Below are 23,724 nucleotides of genomic sequence, written 5' to 3'. Positions count from 1 at the left end.
AGGCGGCTTTTCACTCGGCCAACTTGATAATGGCCGCCATTGTGTGTGTGCAGGGGCCCCATCTGGGTTTGCGGGAGAGAAGCCGTCAGTCACAGGATTTGCCGCCCTCCCTCCCCCTCCTCACAATCAGCCGTATTGTCAGAGCTGTGAAAGCTTTTCTATTGTGGGACGGGGGGGATAATTACAGCTTGACGGTGTTTTTTGGAATGGAGAACGCAAGTCTGTGCGAAGGGCCCAATTCAGCAGAAAGCCACAAAGAAAAAAGCTAAAACAAACAGTCCAAACTTTAGAAAGATGTCAGCAGTTTGCTTCCTGCCTAATTCCCCTGAAATGGAGAACCGTGCGTGAAGCCTTTCTGATGTGGAACGGCGCCGATTCCACTTTACTCAACGTTGGACCGAGACCTTAAAGAGAAAGTCGACCCGAAAAAAGAAAAAAACGCATCAGAATGTCCCTGCACTAAAAAAAATTGCGCCTCTCCCGTGTATGGCGGTGCCTGGTACTGCAGCTTATCCCTATTAATGAGAATGGGACTCAGATGCTGTGCCAGAAGAACGTGCGTCGAGGATCACGTTGCCTGGAGTGGTCGTGGGTCGCGTTGCCTGGAGTCGTCGTGGGTTGCGTTGCCTGGAGTAATCGTGGGTTTCGTTGCCTGGAGTCGTTGTGGGTCGCATTGCCTGGAGTGGTGGTGGGTGGCGTTGCCTGGAGTGTTCGTGGGTGGCGTTGCCTGGAGTGGTGGTGGGTGGCGTTGCCTGGAGTGGTGGTGGGTGGCGTTGCCTGGAGTGGTGGTGGGTGGCGTTGCCTGGAGTGGTGGTGGGTGGCGTTGCCTGGAGTGGTGGTGGGTGGCGTTGCCTGGAGTGGTGGTGGGTCGCGTTGCCTGGAGTGGTGGTGGGTCGCGTTGCCTGGAGTGGTGGTGGGTGGCGTTGCCTGGAGTGGTGGTGGGTGGCGTTGCCTGGAGTGGTGGTGGGTGGCGTTGCCTGGAGTGGTGGTGGGTGGCGTTGCCTGGCGTGGTGGTGGGTGGTGTTGCCTGGAGTGGTGGTGGGTCGCGTTGCCTGGAGTGTTCGTGGGTCGCGTTGCCTGGAGTGTTCGTGGGTCGCGTTGCCTGGAGTGTTCGTGGGTCGCGTTGCCTGGAGTGGTGGTGGGTCGCGTTGCCTGGAGTGGTGGTGGGTGGCGTTGCCTGGAGTGGGGGTGGGTGGCGTTGCCTGGAGTGGTGGTGGGTGGCGTTGCCTGGAGTGGTGGTGGGTGGCGTTGCCTGGAGTGTTCGTGGGTCGCGTTGCCTGGAGTGGTGGTGGGTGGCGTTGCCTGGAGTGGTGGTGGGTGGCGTTGCCTGGAGTGTTCGTGGGTGGCGTTGCCTGGAGTGTTCGTGGGTGGCGTTGCCTGGAGTGGTGGTGGGTCGCGTTGCCTGGAGTGGTGGTGGGTCGCGTTGCCTGGAGTGGTGGTGGGTCGCGTTGCCTGGAGTGGTGGTGGGTGGCGTTGCCTGGAGTGGTGGTGGGTGGCGTTGCCTGGAGTGGTGGTGGGTGGCGTTGCCTGGAGTGGTGGTGGGTGGCGTTGCCTGGAGTGGTGGTGGGTGGCGTTGCCTGGAGTGGTGGTGGGTGGTGTTGCCTGGAGTGGTGGTGGGTGGCGTTGCCTGGAGTGGTGGTGGGTGGCGTTGCCTGGAGTGGTGGTGGGTGGCGTTGCCTGGAGTGTTCGTGGGTGGCGTTGCCTGGAGTGTTCGTGGGTGGCGTTGCCTGGAGTGTTCGTGGGTGGCGTTGCCTGGAGTGTTCGTGGGTGCCGTTGCCTGGAGTGTTCGTGGGTGCCGTTGCCTGGAGTGTTCGTGGGTGCCGTTGCCTGGAGTGTTCGTGGGTGCCGTTGCCTGGAGTGTTCGTGGGTGCCGTTGCCTGGAGTGTTCGTGGGTGCCGTTGCCTGGAGTGTTCGTGGGTGCCGTTGCCTGGAGTGTTCGTGGGTGCCGTTGCCTGGAGTGTTCGTGGGTGCCGTTGCCTGGAGTGTTCGTGGGTGCCGTTGCCTGGAGTGTTCGTGGGTGCCGTTGCCTGGAGTGTTCGTGGGTGCCGTTGCCTGGAGTGTTCGTGGGTGCCGTTGCCTGGAGTGTTCGTGGGTGCCGTTGCCTGGAGTGTTCGTGGGTGCCGTTGCCTGGAGTGTTCGTGGGTGCCGTTGCCTGGAGTGTTCGTGGGTGCCGTTGCCTGGAGTGTTCGTGGGTGCCGTTGCCTGGAGTGGTGGTGGGTCGCGTTGCCTGGAGTGGTGGTGGGTCGCGTTGCCTGGAGTGGTGGTGGGTCGCGTTGCCTGGAGTGGTGGTGGGTCGCGTTGCCTGGAGTGGTGGTGGGTCGCGTTGCCTGGAGTGGTGGTGGGTCGCGTTGCCTGGAGTGGTGGTGGGTCGCGTTGCCTGGAGTGGTGGTGGGTCGCGTTGCCTGGAGTGGTCGTGGGTCGCGTTGCCTGGAGTCATGGGTCTTGCTACCTTGCTTCGTTGTGGATCGCATTGCCTGGAGTTGTTGTAGGTCTTGTTACTTTGCTTTGTCGTGGGTCGCGTTGCCTTTGTCGTGGGTCGCGTTGCCTTGCTTTGTCGTGGGTCGCGTTACCTTGCTTTGTCGTGGGTCGCGTTGCCTTGCTTTGTCGTGGGTCGCGTTGCCTTTGTCGTGGGTCGCGTTGCCTTGCTTTGTCGTGGGTCGCGTTACCTTGCTTTGTCGTGGGTCGCGTTGCCTTGCTTTGTCGTGGGTCGCGTTGCCTTGCTTTGTCGTGGGTCGCGTTGCCTTGCTTTGTCGTGGGTCGCGTTGCCTTGCCTTGTCGTGGGTCGCGTTGCCTTGCTTTGTCGTGGGTCGCGTTGCCTTGCTTTGTCGTGGGTCGCGTTGCCTTGCTTTGTCGTGGGTCGCGTTGCCTTGCTTTGTCGTGGGTCGCGTTGCCTTGCTTTGTCGTGGGTCGCGTTGCCTTGCCTTGTCGTGGGTCGCGTTGCCTTGCTTTGTCGTGGGTCGCGTTGCCTTGCTTTGTCGTGGGTCGCGTTGCCTTGCTTTGTCGTGGGTCGCGTTGCCTTGCTTTGTCGTGGGTCGCGTTGCCTTGCTTTGTCGTGGGTCGCGTTGCCTGGAGTTGTCGTGGGTCGCGTTGCCTGGAGTTGTCGTGGGTCGCGTTGCCTGGAGTTGTCGTGGGTCGCGTTGCCTGGAGTTGTCGTGGGTCGCGTTGCCTGGAGTTGTCGTGGGTCGCGTTGCCTGGAGTTGTCGTGGGTCGCGTTGCCTGGAGTTGTCGTGGGTCGCGTTGCCTGGAGTTGTCGTGGGTCGCGTTGCCTTGCTTTGTCATAGGTCATGTTGCCTGGAGTCGTTGTAGGTCATGTTGCCTTGCATCCTCGTGGGTCTCGTTGCCTTGCGTCGTCATGGGTCTCGTTGCCTTGGCATTGAGGGTCATGTTGCCTCCTCTCACCATGGGGCACGTGATCTTGGACCTCTCCTCACTTTAACTTATAGATTACATGGGATGTCTGATGGAGATGACGTCATAAAGACGGCCACTATCACAGCCGCAGATCAAACTTCTAAGTGCTCTAGGAACATCCTGGACGCTTCTGATCTCATCACCAGAGCAATTATGAAGCCTATGGGGAAGGTTGCACCATTTATAATGCAACGGGGAAAGGAAGAAGACTGTGCTGATAATGATGGGGGGAGGGGTAAATACCCTACATTTCACTCTTCAGCTGATAAATCTTGTCAACTGAGTATATCCCACAGAACATGGACATTTAATACATTCATCGGGATCCTACCTGCCCTGAATGTATGGTCCTCTGACCCGTAAATTCGGATGGAGATGATCCACAGGGTGACAATAGTGGTGGCTGGTGCGCATAGTGGTAACTAGTGGGCATAGTGGTGGGTATAGTGGTGGCTGACGGGTATAGTGGAGGGCATAGTGGTGGCTGGTGAGTATAGTCATGGCTGGTGGGCATAGTGCTGGGCATAAAGGTCACTGGAGGGCATAGTGGTGGCTGGCGGGCATAGTTGGGGTGGGCATAGTGGTGGTATGGAGATGGCTAGTGGGTGTAGTGGTGATTGGTAGGCAAAATGGGACATAGAGGTGGTTGGTAGGCATAATGGTGGGCATAGTGGTGGCTGGTGGGCATAGTGGTGGTTGGTGCTCATAGTGGTGGCTGGTGGGCATAGTGGTGGCTGGTGGGCATAGTGGTGGCTGGTGGGCATAGTGGTGGCTGGTGGGCATAGTGGTGGTTGGTGCTCATAGTGGTGGCTGGTGGGCATAGTGGTGGGCATAGAGGTGGCTGGTGGGCATAGTGGTGGATGGGGGCATAGTGCTGGCTGGTGCTCATAGTGGTGGCTAGTGGGCATAGAGGTGGGCATAGAGGTGGCTGGTGGGCATAGTGGTGGATGGGGGCATTGTGGTGGATGGGGGCATTGTGCTGGCTTTTGGGCATAGTGCTGGATGGGGGCATAGGGTTGGCTGGTGGGCATAGAGGTGGGCATAAAGGTGGATGGGGCATAGTGCTGGCTGGTGGACATAATGGTGGCTGGTGGACATAATGTTGGCTGGTGGACATAATGGTGGCTGGTGGGCATAGTGGTGGGTGGTAGGCACACAAATGGCACCTAATTATAAATGAGTATATATTCGGTGTTTGCACGCTTCCTGGCGCACACTGAACGCGGATGCGTTTCGTAGACAGATAACGTTGTGATCAATCAATGGTTGTAGTAAAGTGCGGTGTTGCCGCCATCGTCCTCTGGGCCGAGGATGACTCCGGCGTCCCGGTCTAGACTGTTCCATCCCCGCGCAGAGGAGACACGTTCCACCACTAGAGCTTTATTTGCTCGGGGATCCCGCTGCTTTGCGGCTTGTTTTATAGTTTTGTTGCCTTTTATGTCTCTTTCGTCAGCCATTTATGAAGCGATATATCAGGAAAGTAACAATAAAAGCCGTAGATTCCGGGTGCCGTTTACAAACATTTTTCAAAGGGAAACTATGTTTCATTGTTTGCAGCTGCACATCAGAGACGCGGAGATCGTCCCGGAGGCGAAATCCAGATCTTATTATTATTGTCTTATTAACAACGCAAATAATAGCGAATCGAGAGGAACAACGTTTCATTAATGGTGTAAATCAGACGCGGGCCGCCCCTGCTCCTATCGCCGCTCCCCCCCCCCCCGTGGCATATTAACGGCTGGGGGTCCTACGGCTTGGAGACCTCGTGATCGAGTGCTTTTATGTGAAACGACGCCCCTGCAGGCAAAACTAAGAAGTGTGTGGAGATTCCAGTCCTGCTCAGTAGTGACTTCAACTTTAAACAAATACAAGGGTTCTTGGGTCAGAATTCTGATTGTGAAATTCTATGTTCCGTTTCATTTGTTTTCATGATTTTAAATGAAAAATAAAACTTCAATGAATGTTTTTTTGTTTTTTTCATTTTCTTCTAGTTCCGGCCAGAATCGTGAACATCTCGTCCAGTATCACCGTGAACGAGGGCAGTAACGTCAACCTCATGTGTCTAGCTGTAGGGAAACCGGAGCCAACAGTGACCTGGAAGCAGCTGAGAGGTAAAGACGTTCGGCCAACGAAGTGACCATGCCGGTATAAAGGGCAGGGGCGGCCCGGGTGTGGGCACAATGGGGGGGTCCTGGGGGAGAAGATCCATCCATGACATTTTATATGGAGTATTGGTACCACCACTTGTACAGAGCCACGTGCAACACACTGAAGACGTGGAAACTGTTTCTTAATGTCTTACTTCACAGGTTCTGGTATGATTGATCGTGGGAAGTTTTACACCTGAACTTCACTACTTAGACAGATGGATGGATGGGTGGTTGGATGGACGTACGGGTGGTTGGATGGACGTACGGGTGGTTGGAAGGACGTACGGGTGGTTGGATGGAGGTATGGATGGTTGGTTGGACGTGTCCGGATGGTTGGTTGGACGTGTCCGGATGGTTGGTTGGACGTGTCCGGATGGTTGGTTGGACGTGTCCGGATGGTTGGGTGGACGTGTCCGGATGGTTGGGTGGACGGTGTACGGGTGGTTGGGTGGACGTGTACGGGTGGTTGGGTGGACGTACGGGTGGTTGGATGGACGTACGGGTGGTTGGATGGACGTACGGGTGGTTGGATGGGCGTACGGATGGTTGGTTGGACGTGTCCGGATGGTTGGATGGACGTCTACGGGTGGTTGGATGGACGTGTACGGGTGGTTGGATGGACGTGTACGGGTGGTTGGATGGACGTGTACGGGTGGTTGGATGGACGTGTACGGGTGGTTGGATGGACGTGTACGGGTGGTTGGATGGACGTGTACGGGTGGTTGGATGGACGTGTACGGGTGGTTGGATGGACGTACGGGTGGTTGGATGGACGTACGGGTGGTTGGATGGACGTACGGGTGGTTGGATGGACGTACGGGTGGTTGGATGGACGTACGGGTGGTTGGATGGACGTACGGATGGTTGGTTGGACGTGTCCGGATGGTTGGTTGGACGTGTCCGGATGGTTGGTTGGACGTGTCCGGATGGTTGGTTGGACGTGTCCGGATGGTTGGTTGGACGTGTCCGGATGGTTGGTTGGACGTGTCCGGATGGTTGGTTGGACGTGTCCGGATGGTTGGTTGGACGTGTCCGGATGGTTGGGTGGACGTGTCCGGATGGTTGGGTGGACGGTGTATGGGTGGTTGGGTGGACGTGTACGGGTGGTTGGGTGGACGTGAACGGGTGGTTGGGTGGACGTGTACGGGTGGTTGGGTGGACGTGTACGGGTGGTTGGATGGACGTGTACGGGTGGTTGGATGGACGTGTACGGGTGGTTGGATGGACGTGTACGGGTGGTTGGATGGACGTGTACGGGTGGTTGGATGGACGTGTACGGGTGGTTGGATGGACGTGTACGGGTGGTTGGATGGACGTGTACGGGTGGTTGGATGGACGTGTACGGGTGGTTGGATGGACGTGTACGGGTGGCTGGATGGACGTGTACGGGTGGCTGGATGGACGTGTACGGGTGGCTGGATGGACGTGTACGGGTGGCTGGATGGACGTGTACGGGTGGCTGGATGGACGTGTACGGGTGGCTGGATGGACGTGTACGGGTGGCTGGATGGACGTGTACGGGTGGCTGGATGGACGTGTACGGGTGGCTGGATGGACGTGTACGGGTGGCTGGATGGACGTGTACGGGTGGCTGGATGGACGTGTACGGATGGCTGGATGGACGTGTACGGATGGCTGGATGGACGTGTACGGACGGTTGGTTGGACGTAAGGATGGACGGACGGACGGACTGATGGATGGTTGGATGGACGGACGGACGGACGGACGGATGGTTGGTTGGATGGATGGACGGATGAAGGAAGAGAGAGTAGATAGATATGGAGGTGACGACTGCCTCCATACTAGGTTGACTTTCTCCCTTCAGTCTAAGGCTGCTTATAATTTGCGCTTTCCCTTTAAATTTTTTACCCTTCAGCCCAGTTGCAGTGTATCGGATAGAAAGTGTCCCATCATGTTGGAAGTAGTACTCTTTGATGTATAGATCATGATAGTCTGAATTCGGAATATGTTGGGTGCGTAGTGCTGTCTATAGAGGGTAACAGATTCGGCTTATGGTCGGGTAGGAGGTCGTAGTCTTCTACATATAGGGATATTCTATTATGAACATGATGGAGGTGTAGTGTTCTATACAGAGAACATAACAGATTTGTATCATGCTCATGTTGGGGGTTGTGGTCTTCTGTGTATAGACTAGAATAGAATTGCTCTATGCTCATGATGGGGGTTGTAGTGCTCCAGTGAGTAATGGATTTTCATTCTTCTCGGATCCGTGCGGTTTTCCATAATAATACCGTAATGAGGCTTATTTCTGAGCTTTGGTTCCTATTCTAGATGTGCAGCGCTATCTGCGAATCCTCGGCATATTGTCTGCACATCTGGATTCTGGATTAGGACCGGATATTGTTGTGTCTGCAATATGTCTGCTATCACCACAAGACGCTGCCTGAGTGCAGCTGTGATCCGGCCTATGATGGGATATTAGCAGTACAAGGTCTGGCATGTTCACAGCGCTGCTCCGGATTAATATCACAGCAGCCAGATTTGGACAGATCGCTGCTTGTTATACTGGAATGATATCCAGACTGGAGAACAGAGACACAGGGAGACGTCAGCAGTCAGCGGGAAGGGTTCACACTGCATCCAGGGGGGGCGACGTCAGCAGTCAGCGGGAAGGGTTCACACTGCATCCAGGGGGGCGACGTCAGCGGGAAGGGTTCACACAGCGTCCAGGGGAGCGACGTCAGCAGTCAGCGGGAAGGGTTCACACTGCATGCAGGGGGGCGACATCAGCAGTCAGCGGGAAGGGTTCACACTGCGTCCAGGGGGACGACGTCAGCAGTCAGCAGGTAGGGTTCATACTGCATCCAGGGGGGGCAACGCCAGCAGGAAGGGTTCCCACTGCATCCAGGGGGGTGACGCCAGCAGGAAGGGTTTACACTGCATCCAGGGGGAGCGACGCCAGCAGGCAGGGTTCACACTGCATCCAGGGGGGCAATGCCAGCAGTCAGCATGAAGGGTTCACACTGCGTCTAAGGGGGGTGACACCAGCAGTCAGCGGGAAGGGTTCACACTGCATCCAGGGGGGCGATGCCAGCAGTCAGCAGAAAGGGTTCACACTGCATCCAGGGGCGCAACGCCAGCAGTCAGCAGGAAGGGTTCACACTACGTCCAGGTGGCAACTCCAGCAGTCAGCAGGAAGGGTTCACACTGCGTCCAGGGCGCGACGCCAGCAGTCAGCAGGAAGGGTTCACACTGCATCCAGGGGTGCGACGCCAGCAGTTAGCAGGAAGGGTTCACACTGTGTCCAGGGGCGACACCAGCAGTCAACAGAAAGGGTTCACACTGCATCCAGGGCGGAAAGGTTCACACTGCATCCAGGGGCGCGACGCCAGCAGTCAGCAGGAAGGGTTAACACTACGTCCAGGGCGCGACGCCAGCAGTCAGCAGGAAGGGTTCACACTGCGTCCAGGGCGCGATGCCAGCAGTCAGCAGGAAGGGTTTACACTGCATCCAGGGGCGCGACGCCAGCAGTCAGCAGGAAGGGTTCACACTGCATCCAGGGCGGAAGGGTTCACACTGCATCCAGGGGCGCGACGCAAGCAGTCAGCGGAAGGGTTCACACTGTGTCCAGGGGGCGACGCCAGCAGTCAGCGGGAAGGGTTCACACTGCGTCCAGGGGTTATGCTGCCTGCACGGGATCACATTCTAGATTAGAACAGTTTGGTACTGAGAGAAGTACAGAGCATGCACTGGATCACTGGCAACACAGATGTACTGTACATAGTATTGGTACCAATGCATTTACTAGATTAGTGCAGTGTTTTTTTAAATCAATGCAACACATGAAAATTATATACATAAATTAATTCGAAATTAAAGCTTTATGTGCACAGCCATGTTTATAATGCTGCAGCATATACTACGTACAGAGCTGTGTTCTATATTCTTCAGAATATACTACATACAGAGCTGTGTTCTATATTCTTCAGACTATACTACATACAGAGCTGTGTTCTACATTCTGCAGAGTATACTACATACAGAGCTGTGTTCTACATTCTGCAGAGTATACTACATACAGAGCTGTGTTCTACAATTTGCAGAGTATACTGCATACAGAGCTGTGTTCTACATTCTGCAGAGTATACTACATACAGAGCTGTGTTCTACAATTTGCAGAGTATACTGCATACAGAGCTGTGTTCTACATTCTGCAGAATATACTGCATACAGGGCCATGTTCAAGATTCGGCAGAATATACTAGATAGATATAGAACCATTTTCTGGATCCTGCAAAATTTGCTATGTCCATGGCCATTTTCTAGATACTGCAGAATATACTATGCACATAACTTTGTTCTACATTGTTCAGAATATACTATGTACAGAGGTGTATTCTACATTCTACAGGATATGTGTACAGAGCCATCTGCTACATACTGCACAATATACTACATAGAGAGCCATGTTCTACATACTGCATAATATACTACGTACAGAGCTATATTCTACATTCTGCAGGATATAATATGTAAAGAGCCATGCTCTACATACTGCAGAATATTCTACGTAGAGAGCCATGTTCAACATACTGCAGAGTATACTACATAGAGAGCCATGTTCTACATTGTTCAGAATATACTATGTACAGAGCTGCATTCTACATTCTGCAGGGTATAATATGAACAGAGCCACATTTTATATATTGTAGAATATTCTTTGTAGCGAGCCATGTTCAACACTCGGCAGAATATATTATATACAGAGCCGTATTCTATATTTTGCAGAATATACCACCTACAGAGCTGTGTTCTAGATGTTGCAAAATATATACTACGTACAGAGCTGTGTTCTACATCAATGCATCACGTTCTATGTCAAGGACAGACTACTTGAGTGCATAAGGCAATTGTCTGATGGACATGGGGACCCCAGCTGACTGATGGTCAATAGTGCACATCCAATTTTGGACTGCCGATTGCATTGTTCTCCCTGCTATAAGCCAGTGTCTTCGTTCTTATAGAGAGCACAGGAATGCTCCCGTGTATGGGAGAGGTGGCTAAGATGGCTGCATAATACCCAGGTATGTTTGACATTGCAACAGCGAGTTTTAAGTTTAAAAGCCACTGGGTACCAAGCGGCACAGGAGATTAGTCAGGTAGGTGGGCCTCCAGCAGCTTCTCCCCACCCGCTACCCTAAGGAAAACCACCCTGGATTCAGGAGAAGAGCGGCATTTACACTGGATAAACCTATACATATTAATGGCATGTGGTTAGTAATGGCACTCCTGGTGGTTTAGGGAAGTTAACAGGTTAGTGGCAATGTCCCCGGTAGTTTTGGGGGACAAGGAGGACTTTGTGGGTGCATCCGTGGTAGCATCGGGCTTGCACTGTTGGACTAAGACAGTGAAAGGGTGAATGGTAGGGAGACCCCTGGTGGTCTAGGGGAGGGTTGGTGTTTATATTGTGATGGGCGATAGCTGGGACAGGGTAGGAGGCCTCCCATACCTGCCGCTGTGGAGGAATGGAGCGGACACCATACATCAGGAGGTAGACAGCGGCACAGTGATGCATTATATCCATACATTATCAGCGAAGCATCACACTCTTGATGTATTAGAGTAACGCATTAGACGTATACATCATCCCTGGCCCTGACTATGATGTATAGAGTGAGCGTCTCGCCAGGAAGCCGGGAGAGCCAAGAATAAGGGAGGCTTCCCAATTTATTTCAGGTTATTAACACGTTCATTCCTAGTTGTTAGGAGGATTTTATACTGATGCACCGTGCTGTGCTTCAATCTCCAAAAACTGTCACCTATTAAACACTTCACGCCTACTGAGTGTCCTACTGAGTGTCCTACTGAGTGTCCTACTGAGTGTCCTACTGAGTGTCCTACTGAGTGTCCTACTGAGTGTCCTACTGAGCGTCCTACTGAGCGTCCTACTGAGCGTCCTACTGAGCGTCCTACTGAGTGTCCTACTGAGTGTCCTACTGAGTGTCCTACTGAGCGTCCTACTGAGTGTCCTACTGAGCGTCCTACTGAGCGTCCTACTGAGTGTCCTACTGAGCGTCCTACTGAGCGTCCTACTGAGCGTCCTACTGAGTGTCCTACTGAGTGTCCTACTGAGTGTCCTACTGAGTGTCCTACTGAGCGTCCTACTGAGCGTCCTACTGAGCGTCCTACTGAATGTCCTACTGAATGTCCTTCTGAGTGTCCTTCTGAGTGTCCTTCTGAGTGTCCTTCTGAGTGTCCTTCTGAGGTCCCTTCTGAGTGTCTTACTGAGGTCCCTTCTGAGTGTCCTACTGAGGTCCCTTCTGAGTGTCCTACTGAGGTCCCTTCTGAGTGTCCTACTGAGGTCCCTTCTGAGTGTCCTACTGAGTGTCCTACTGAGGTCCCTTCTGAGTTTCCTACTGAGGTCCCTTCTGAGTTTCCTACTGAGGTCCCTTCTGAGTGTCCTACTGAGGTCCCTTCTGAGTGTCCTACTGAGGTCCCTTCTGAGTGTCCTACTGAGGTCCCTTCTGAGTGTCCTACTGAGGTCCCTTCTGAGTGTCCTACTGAGGTCCCTTCTGAGTGTCCTACTGAGGTCCCTTCTGAGTGTCCTACTGAGGTCCCTTCTGAGTGTCCTACTGAGGTCCCTTCTGAGGTCCCTTCTGAGGTCCCTTGTGAGAGCCCTACTGAGGGCCCTACTTAGGGTCCTTCTGAGAGCCCTACTTAGGGTCCTTCTGAAGGCTCTACTGAGGGTCCTTCTGAGGGTCCTTCTGAGGGTCCTACTGAGGGTCCTACTGAGGGTCCTACTGAGGGTCCTACTGAGAGTCCTTCTGATGATCCTACTGAGATCCCTACTGAGGGTCCTACTGAGGTCCCTACTGAGGGTCCTTCTAAGGGCCCTACTTAGGGTCCTTCGGAGGGTCCTACTGATGGGTCTGCTGATGGTGTTTGTGAGGGTCTCTACTGAGGGTTCTTCTAGGGGCCCTACTTAGGGTCCTTCTGAGGGTCCTACTGATGGCTCTGCTGAGGGTGTTTGTGAGGGTCCCTACTGAGGATCCTAGTCAGGACCCTTCTGAGGCCTTTTCTGAGGTACCTACTGAAGGCTCTACTGAGGGTTCTACTGTGGGCCCTACTGAGGCTCTTTCTAAGGACCCTACTGATGACGATGACTCAGGTGAGGATTTGTTACAGTGTATCAGATCTCTCTCTTTGCACCTGGTTAATGTGAGTTTATAACCACCAGACTTGTTTAGTCACTGACTATAACTAATCCCACAGTGTATTGAATAGAATTGATCATATCATGATCAAAGTGAATCTCTGACCCATAAATCCACTAAATAATTTACAGATTCAGTGCTGAATAATTATCTCTTTGGTCACATCTATTTTTCTGATACCGAGTTCCACCTATGTACTCTGTAGATATAAAATACAACATTGTGGTTACCTGCAGCCACCACTAGAGGGAGCTCACCGCACAGAATGTTGACATTGAAATCAATGATAGCATGCAGTGAGCTCCCTCTTGTGGTGGTCACAGGTAACTACAATGTTTTATTTCACATGAATCTATGCTGAGGATTTGGAAGTCTGTATGGAAAAAATGCTCTCCGACCACGTTAACGATGCATTAATAAATTATATAGCGGATGAATTTAAAACCTGTTAAAAAGAATTGGAGATTGACTTTATTTACAGAAGGCAGATGCTGTAATCCCATCATCGGGGGGTTGGAGCCTCTGCTTTTAGTCTTGATTTGTGAAGCTCTATGGCGCCCCCACATGTTGCACTTCCACTGTCTTTTATGCAGTCACATCCCATCCTCCTTGTTGTCCGCAGACGCGGTATCTGTCACTGTTAATCTCCATTTCTCGCCCAGGATCCGCCGCTCTCTCCACCCACCGTATTATACACATGGCTGTACCTGTGCCCTGCTCCGCAGGATCGCACAGCATGGCACGGCAATCACAGGCATGCCATGGCATCTAATATCTATTGTTTACTGCTGCAGAGGTCGGGCGCCGGTTTCTCGCCTCCTGATGACAGATCCTGGACTGTCATGGCTCAGCCTCGTTGCAGCGGCTCCCTCTGGATTGATTTTTAGCATGCATTGCTTTGCTGCATTGCATTTTTTTGCTTCTCTCAGCAGGAACCTTTAAAGGTGACACTGCCATAATTCGATCCGCCATTCCCATGCCAATAATTTAATGTCAATGCAAAATCTGTATCTGGCCCCCCTACCCCCAATATACTGTACTTATAGTCCACATGAGACCCTTCCAAGCTCCAGGTGCAAATGCAATCTCTGCACCCCCTTTAGTTATAGTACAAATGTGACGCCCTGGCCTATCAGGTCGTCACAGGGTATTGTGCAATCTGCCCTTCTGTGCAGTATCCACCTCCTCCTTGGTTACGAGTCCCTGACCTTTTGGTGTTGCTAAGAACAAGCTAATCAAAACCCTAGGAACAAGACACACCAGTGAACGGCCCGAGTGGAATAGGGTTGGCCACTTGGGGGGTTGGTTAGGGGAGGTCAGGAGTGTCAGGAGACAAGGAGTTGAGTGGTGACTCTCGAGAGGAGAGGTCAGGAGCTGGGCTCCGTGAACTACTAGGTGGCAGACGTTGGTCTGGGCCTGGTAGGAGCTGAACCCCGGTCGCAGGCGATCGTGACAAGGGGCACGGACTGTCGAGGAGGACAGCCGGCGGCCTTGTGCCATCACCGGGCAGGGGCCAGGGCACGACTGGGTACGTGGACCCTAGGCCGGGAAGTAGCTTCAGGCGTCCTGGTAATTTACCCAATGAGGATGGAGCCTTCAAGATCTGTTCTCCATCCGCTCCAAAATCGGGGTACTAGCGCAACGAGGTGGATAGGACTTTCCCACTACATAGTCCAGAAAATCACAAGCGTGAACCCTGAGAGCAAGCTCACCCAGTTAGCCATGCTGGTGAGCGGGACCCGTTTAGTTCTATGCTAAAAGGGACCAACTACAGAAAGGAGGTGCCAAGGTTAAGGTCACAGGCTAACACTCAACACCAACGGTCAGGGGATCCAGGCGTACTCCCTCCCTGCTGCAGTGGTATCAAGAACTTTGGTTTACCATGGTTGTCAGCGTTATTGGACTGAGTAAGTACGCAATTAACCCTTACCGGCCCGACGGCACCTCCCCGACACCATCACCGAGTCCCAGGGCATCCCCCCTACCTGTGGAGGGGTTAAACATCTGGCTGCCCACACCATCGCCACCGGGTATTCCCAATCGCAGCGGTGGTACTTCACCTTACCACGCACCATGGGTGATGTCACGAACCTTCCCTTGTAAATACTCCTCCACTTTATTCCGGGTGGCCGCGCGACCCCACCCCCTTGGGTCCGGAGACCCCTTGAGCCACTCCGGATCCGAGCGGCAGCGGCACGCTGCTGACGCGGGGGCGACACACAGTTTGATATTTACCAATAATTCAGAGCAGCGTATATTCCATAGCAGACCAGTTCTGGTTACCTGTGGAATATACAATGTCCTACCTTTGAGCCCACTGACTGTGTACTGGACAGGTGAGCTGACTTTGACATTTTATTTTAGTAATTAAGAGCAGATCTATATTGACCCTAGCAATAGAATCTTCAGATCAAAATAGAATGTTTCAAAAATGTATCCAATTGGTCGTCATGGGCAACAACAATCTTGTCTCTTTTCAAACTAGTCGCAGTTACTAAATGCATGAATCCATTTTTGAGAGCAAGGGTTAATTTTAGATCACCTGATATATAGAGTAGGTATATTCCATAGCAGACCAGTACTAGTCACTTATGGAATATACGCTGTCCTACCTTTGAGCCCATTGACTGTGCACTGGACAGGTGAGGTGGCCCCTAGCAACAGAATCTTCAGATCAAAATAGAATTTTTCAAAAATGTATCCAATTGGTCGTCATGGGCAACAACAGTTTTGTCTGTTTTCAAACTACTCCCAGTTTCTAATGAATTAATCCATTTTTGAGCACAAGGGTTAATTTTAGGGCACCTGATATATATTTACCAATAATTAAGAGCAATGTATATTCCATAGCAGACCAGTACTGGTCACCTATGGTATATACGCTGTCTTACCCTTGAGCCCTCTGACATTGTACAGTACAGGGGAGGTGATTTTGATATTTTTATTTAGTAATTAATAGCAGTTCTATGTTGCCCCTAGCAACAGAATCTTCAGATCAAAATAGAACGTTTCAAAAAGATATCCAGTTTGTCGTCATGGGCAACAACAGTTTTGTCTTTTTTCAAACTAGTCGCAGTTATTAAATGCATGAATCCATTTTTGAGAGCAAGGGTTAATTTTAGGTCACCTGATATACAGAGAAGGGTATATTCCATAGCAGACCAGTACTGGTCACCTATGGAATATATGCTGTTTTACTCTTGAGCCCTCTGACCCTGTACAGAACGGGGGAGGTGATTTTGATATTTATTTTTAGTAATTAAGAGCAGTTTTATGTTGCCCCTAGCAACAGAATCTTCAGATTAAAATAGAATGTTTCAAAAATTGGTAGTCATAGGCAACAACAGTCTTGTCTCTTTTCAAACTAGTCCCAGTTTCTAAATCCATTTTTGAGAGCAAGGGTTAATTTTAGATCACCTGAAATATCTGGTGGTATGGAATTTGTAAAAGTTTTGGGTTTGCAGGTGACCGGGGGCATTTTTATTTCACCACTAAATACTATTATGTTTATCAGTTGGCCATACACCCCGTACGGGCAAGAACCGGCATCCCTGGAGAGTGTTCACTTTCTTGCCATTTTGGATGCCCACGTCGATTATGTAATATATTTTTTTCTCATTCCATGTAAAACAACATCATTTTAAGCATATGTTACCGGAGATTCGTAAGCGAAGAGGTCAAGGTGCCTCCAAGTTATGGAAGGTTTCCACAGCAACAAGTATCATCGCTGTCAAACACGCTTCAGAAATAGAAATGTTTTTCGAAAATTTTACATAAATATTTTCAGAATTGTTTGTTACAATGTGAGAAAAGAATGTTTATGATATAACAAGAACAACTGGCAACAATGTTACTGTTGCTCCTTACTCATTGACCACCAATAGATGTTGAACCCATGGCTTCCATGAACAATCCGTAATGTAAAAACCGTAAAGATAGTTTATTAGAAGTAACAGTTTTTATAGGGAAATTTATTTTGGATAGCGATCCTCCTTAAATTGTTCCCTTGTTGCTTTCATGGATGGTCAAAATTTGGAGTCATTTGTGTAGGGAACCGTTGTGACTCCATAAATGATAGCCATGTGATCACATCATTACTGTCAGGCTAAGAATGTTTCTGGTTGGGCTCGTTACAACCTTACCTCCTCACCTTGGGCTCACAACTTTACCTCCTCACCTCATGGACCCTCTATGGTCAAATTCATAGGATCCTAAACCCATAATTCAGTATATTTAGGAGTCTTTTTAAAGAAAATCCATTGACTGGAGAACATGAAGTCTAGATTTCCTCAAGATGTTGTACTTGGCCTTCAAAGATGACAGTAAGGGTTTAAATACCATAGAAACAACCATGAAGTCTATAAGAAGACGACTCATGCTCTTGATGTCTACCTCTCTCTACTACGGGCTTAGTCTTTGCACACAAACCCTTGGAGAAACATCTTATCTCCATGTTGATGTTTCACCAGGTCAGATTTGGTCTCTAGAAATACCATAGAAACAGCGTTGAAGTCTATGAAGACCCATACTCTTGATGTCCACCTTTTTCTACTATGGGCTTAGTCTTTCCACACAAACCCTTGGAAAAATATCCTATCTCCATGTAGATGTTTCACCAGGTCAGATTTGGTCTCTAGAAATACCATAGAACAGCGTTGAAGTCTATGAAGAAGACCCATAATCTTGATAGCCACCTTTTTCTACTATGGGCTTAATCTTTGCACACAAATACTTGGAGAACATCCTATCTCCATGTAGCTGTATAGTACCTGGTCAGATTTGGTCTTCAGAAATACTATAGAAACAGCCTTAAAGTCTACGAAGAAGACGACCCGTACTTTTGATGTCCACCTTTTTCTACTCTTGCCTTAATCTTGCCACACAAACCCTTGGAGAACATCCTATCTCCATGTAGATGTTTCACCAGGTCAGATTTGGTCTTCATAAATGATATTGATTGCGTACATGCCATAAGGGCATGGAGCTGACGTGGTAGCCATGATATCAATTTGGCACATCCTTGTCCTCATTTTTAAATTCCACATCACTGTATTTTAGGTTTTGTGAACAAAAACCAACACAAAAAAACTTTAAAATGTAGTTGTCAGAGTTGGTCTTCTGGGATAACAATGAGGTTGTGTTTTGAGCTAAGGCAACCAAAGGACCTACAAAGGGGGGGGCTATGGAGAAGAAGACCACAACTCGTTTTGGGTCCATACATGTTCTCATTGGGTGATGAGAAATTAAAAAGGATTACTTCAGTTAGATCTTTTAAGCTTTAGGAATATTCACTGGTTATATTTGGTCTTAGAGGACACCATAGATGGTGCCAATGAGGCTGCCATGGAGCTTATGGAGAAGACCCGTATTCCAGTTCTCTAAGGCAGAGGTCCCCAACTCCAGTCCTCAAGGCCCACCAACAGTGCAGGTTTTTGGGATTTCCTTAGTTATTGCACAGGTGTTAATGTAATTACCTGCCCAGGTGCTGGTTCCAACAGCAGTGCAATGCTAAGGAAATCCTGAAAACATGCACTGTTGGTGGGCCTTGAGGACTGGAGTTGGGGAACCCTGCTCTAAGGCACAGTGTTAATACAGAAGGGTAAGGAATCAGCCAGAGGATAGAGAAAAGAGACCAACATAGGACCAAACCTTTAATAACCTTGGTGGTAGCTTGTGGTGGTATCAGCCAGAGAAGGTAGCTGCTATATCATTTTTGGGTCAAGTTCAACAGCTTTGTTGACCATTGGGTCATCTTAAAGGGATTATTCACAAATTCTAAGATTGATATTGTCGGATAGTGCATGTAAAAAGGAGCAATTTTGCCATTTACTGTTTGTTAAAATTTGCAACCATTCTTAAGATATTAACACTTTTCTCTTGTTTACAGCATGTTGCCTAGGCCTTGACAACAGTCTGTAAACAACAGAAAACTGCGAATATCTCAATAACGGCTGCAAATTTTAATAAGCAGTAAATTGAAAAATGTCTTAATTTTATTAGCTCTATTTGAAAATATCAATGTATGAAGGTGGGAAAAAACCTTTTAAATGGCCTTTAAGGTACATTAGTTGATTCCTTTTTAAACAATTTCCTCTAGAATTTGATAAAATTTTTCCAAAGGTGACTCTGCCCCCATATCCTGGTGTGTGGTTACCTAGACTTGTAGGAAACATATTTTCTATCCTCAGCAAGTGGAGGTGATAACTTTCATGTTGTGTTTCTGTGTTGTAAGTGTGTGTTTGTCTTTCATTCCTACCCGACAACCCTCATTCCTGCCCTTTCCCCCAACCTTTCCCACCCGACTTCACCCCACAGAAGGGTTTTCCAGCGAGGGCGAACTTCTGGAAATTACGGAAATCAACCGGCAGCAAGCTGGAGAGTACGAGTGCATCACGTCAAATGGAGTGTCCATGCCCGACAGCAAGAAAGTGATGATCACCGTCAACTGTGAGTACCGGTATAGGGATCGGAGGAGGGGCCCTATTGGCTTGTCCATCTCTCTACGGCCATAAGCCGTCAAAAAATGCTTAAATAACTCAACATTTATTTTAAAACCCCATGTAATTGAGGAATTTTTGATGCAACTGATAAACTCTGTGATGCCATCATTACATGCCCAATGTTAGGATTCATTATTTTTGTTTTAATTATTTTTTTTATTTTTTTTTTACTTTTTTTATGCCTTCTTTACGCTTTTTGCTATTTTTTTAATTTTTGGTCATTTTTTTAATATTTTTTTTTTACTTTTTACTTTTTTGTGCTTATTAAGCAATTTGCTATTCTTTTTACTTTTTGTTCATTTTTGAATTTTTTAATTTTTTTACTTGTTTATGCCTTCTTTAAGCTCTTTGTTATTTTTTACTTTTTGGTCATTTTTTTATTCTATATTTTTTTTTACGTTTGTGTGCTTTCTTTAGGCTCTTTGCTATTTTTTACTTTTTGGTCATCTTTTTTAATTTTTTATTTTTTTATTTTATTTATTTATTTTTTATTTTATTTTTACTTTTTTGTGCCTTTGCTATTTTTGCACCTGAAACACAAATAAAGAACATTTTGGGTCTGAACGCCTCACTTTAATTTTTTTGCAGCAAATTTTTCCAAATGGCAAGCGAGATTTTTAAATTTTGAGCACAATTCAAAAAGCTTTTCCATTTTTAATTATTATTAATAATAATAATAATAATAATAATAATAATAATAATAATGTGAAGAAATAATAATAAAGATAATAAGAATAATAAAAATAATAAAAATGCTACTAATATATTTTTATTATTATTATTAATATTAATATTATTATTATTGTTGTTGCCACATTTTTTATTATTGCAATATTTACATTATTATTAATAATGTAATTAATGCAATAATAAGAAAAAAATTGTAATCAGAATTTTTTTTAAAAAAAAAAGTAAAGTTTAAAATAATATTATTTTAAAAAATTTTAAAAAATGTTTATTATTTTTTAGACCATTTCTGCACTTTTTTTTCACTTCAAAATCTTTCACGTTTCTTTAACATGTTACAACATTTGTGCAAAAATGAATGACGTCCCTAAAATTCCTTGCTGGGTTGTTGGGATTAAAATCTATTTGCACAAAAATTAGGAATCAACCATGAACATTTGCACCCCCCCAAAACAATTTTCGCCCATAGTGGTGAATATGTAACAAAAAAAAAAAAAACCCTTAAAAATCCCCCCCAAAACTACAATTTGAAAGAAGACTACGGTGCAAGTGAAAAACTGGTGAAAAATTAACAAAAAAAAGCGCAAATGCAATAATGATTCAGCCCCTTTTTCTACATTTTCAGCCACTTTTTTAAAAAGTTTGCGAAATCGGAATAAAAATGGCAAAAATTGCACAATTTTTGCATAAAAAAACTATACAAAAAAATTGCATTTTTTAGTGCAGATTTATGGAGCAAAAATGCTCCTCGGGGGCGTAGAAAAGGATTTGTGCTTCCCTTCGCAGCCAATCAGAACGCTCCAATAAAAATCAGCTGCATTCTGATTGGTTGCTGTAGTGGACTCCTGCATTTTTTTTTTTTATTATTTTTTTGCAATCGTTTGCATAAATATTCACCCCCTCCCCCTTCTGGGTCACAAAAAAACCTTTTTGTTAAATGCACATATTTTTTTTTTGCTTTTAAGGCAGCGCAGGCGGGAAATAAAGCAAATGCATTATTTATAGGCGGAGGGTCCACGTTCTGCGCCTGAAATCATAAAACCGAGCGTAATGCGAGGGAAATGGCAGACATAAACATAAAACGCCATTTTACAATAACCGGGCGAAGCCGCCGCAAACCCTCAGCCGTATATGTCAGGCGTAAGAGCAGAGACGCGGCTTTCAGCGGCAATAGATAGCGGGCGGAATGGTCTCATTGGTAGATTTGTCTCTATCGCCCGTCAGATGCCGGCGTCGGAGGCAATCCCCGCGCTGAAAAACGGAGAGCACTTTGTGGCGCGCGGCTCTCGGGGGAGACCTATTAGGAGCATTAAGGAAATAAAAGTCCTAGTTACAATGTAAATATCATATTTTACTTCGGAGGCGAAAAAAAAATCCGTTTTTCATTCAGAGGAAGAAGCGGAAATAACCTGAAATCAATAATTCAGCGAAACATTGAAAGCATTGTAACCAGCGGAGTAAGATGAGACTGTGCGGGGACAGTCACACAGGGCGCCCCTATACACGGAAACCAAAATCACACCTCATTAGGGGTCCTCACATAGGCCACCGTCCAACCGTGCACCGCGCCATGTACAGAGGGGGGTTCGTCAAATGAAACAAACAAAGAAGGTCCCTGGATTTTTGCCTTTTCAGGGCATTTATTTTAATTTCAGTCCACAAAATACTGAAAAGCTCTAAGATAATACTGCCATATAGAGCTGAGATAATACTACTGAGATAATACTACTGAGATAATACTGCCATATAGAGCTGAGAAACCACCGATATAATACTGCCATATACAGCTGAGATAATACCACTGAGATAATACTGTGATATAGAGCTGAGATACCACCGATATACTACTGCCATATAGGGCTCAGATCATACCACCCAGATACCAAGATAATACTGCCATATAGAGCTGAGATAATACTACTCAGATAATACTGCCATAGAGAGCTGAGATACCACCGATATAATACTGCCATATAGAGCGGAGATCATACCACTAAAATAATACTGCCATGTAGCGCTGAGATAATACTACTGAGATAATACTGCCATATAGAGCTGAGATAACACCACTGAAATAATACTGCCATATACAGCTGAGATAATACTACTGAGATAATACTGCCATATAGAGGTAAGAATACTACTGAGATAATACTGCCATATAGAGCTGAGATAATACTACTGAGATAATACTGCCATATAGAGCTGAAATAATACTACTGCAATAATACTGCTATTATAGAGCTGAGATACCACCGATATAATACTGCCATATAGAGCTGAGATCATACCACTGAGATAATACTGCCATTATAGAGCTGAGATAATATTACTGAGATAATACTGCCATACAGAGCTGAGATCATACCACTGAGCTAATACTGCCATTATAGAGCTGAGATAATACTGTCATATAGAGCTGTGATACCACTGAGCTAATAAAGTGATATAGAGCTGAGATACCACCGATATAATACTACCATATAGGGCTCAGATCATACCACCCTGATACCAAGATAATACTGCCATATGCAACTAATATCACCAAGATAATACTGCCATATAGAGCTGAGATAATACCACCAACATACCAAGATAATACTTACATATGCAGCTAATATATCACCAAGATAATACTTCCATATGGAGCTGAGATAATACTGCCACAAACAGCTGAGATAATACCACTAAGATATCAAGATAATAGAGCCATATACAGGTGATATTATTCCACCAAGTTAATACTGCCATATAGAGCTGAGATAATACCAAAGAAACACAAAGATAATACTGCCATATAGAACGGAGCTTATACCACCGAGATACCAAAATGATACTGCCATATAGAGCTAAGACAAAACTGCCATATAGAGCTGAGATTATACCACCGAGATACCAATATAATACTGCCATATAGAGCTGAGATAATACCACCGAGCTATCAAGAAAATTCTGCCATATAGAGCTGAAATAATACCACCGAGCTACCAAGAAAATTCTGCCATATAGAACTGAAATAATACCACCGAGATACCAAGATAATACTGCTATATATAGCTAATATACCACCAAGAAAATACTGCCATATACAGCTGATATAATACCACAGATATAATACTACCATATACAACTGATATAATACCTCTGAGATAATACTGCTATATACAGCTGATATAATAAGACCAAAGTATCAAGATAATACTGCCATATACCGCTGATATAATACCACTGATATAATACTAATATTTACAGCTGATATAATACCACCAATATAGTACTGCCATATACAGGTGATATAATACCACCAATATAATACTGCCATATACAGTTGACATACTACCAAGATAATACTGCCATATACAGCTGACATAAAACCAAGATAATATTGCCATATACAGCTGATATAATACCATCAAGATGCAAAAATAATGCTGTCATATACAGCCGATATAATACTACTGGAATACAATGATGATACTGCCATCTACAACCAAGATACCAGTATAATACTGCCATTCATGGCCTATACACTACCACCAAGATATAAAGAAATGCAGACTTATAAAGCCAATGTATTACCTGCAATAACTATGACTATAATGCCATGTCCATTCCCCGTAATATACTGCCATACACTGCCCATGTATAACCATCAGAATACCGCAATAATCCCATATAAAGTGCACAGAATGCCACTATAAACCCTGCCCCCATACGCACTAGTGACTGTGTTGTCTATCAGGAGTGTAGAGTCTGAAGTAATCAGTAAGGAGTCAGGTTCTTCGTTAGCTTATTGCCCTC

The 23,724-nt window shown here is 47.3% G+C and overlaps 1 protein-coding gene across 1 annotated transcript in view; it reads left to right on the top strand.

The window, feature by feature from the left end:
- The window catches only part of IGLON5 (IgLON family member 5), a 433,507-nt gene that overhangs the window by 370,265 nt on the left and 39,518 nt on the right, over positions 1 to 23,724 (top strand). Inside the window, 2 exon segments of the mRNA XM_075328605.1 lie at positions 5,403 to 5,522; positions 19,052 to 19,183. Coding sequence (XP_075184720.1) covers positions 5,403 to 5,522; positions 19,052 to 19,183 — 252 coding nt within the window.

The sequence above is a fragment of the Anomaloglossus baeobatrachus genome, chromosome 11 (assembly GCF_048569485.1).
Source record: "Anomaloglossus baeobatrachus isolate aAnoBae1 chromosome 11, aAnoBae1.hap1, whole genome shotgun sequence".
Classification (NCBI taxonomy): domain Eukaryota; kingdom Metazoa; phylum Chordata; class Amphibia; order Anura; family Aromobatidae; genus Anomaloglossus; species Anomaloglossus baeobatrachus.
This window is presented reverse-complemented; position numbering and strand designations above follow the sequence as displayed.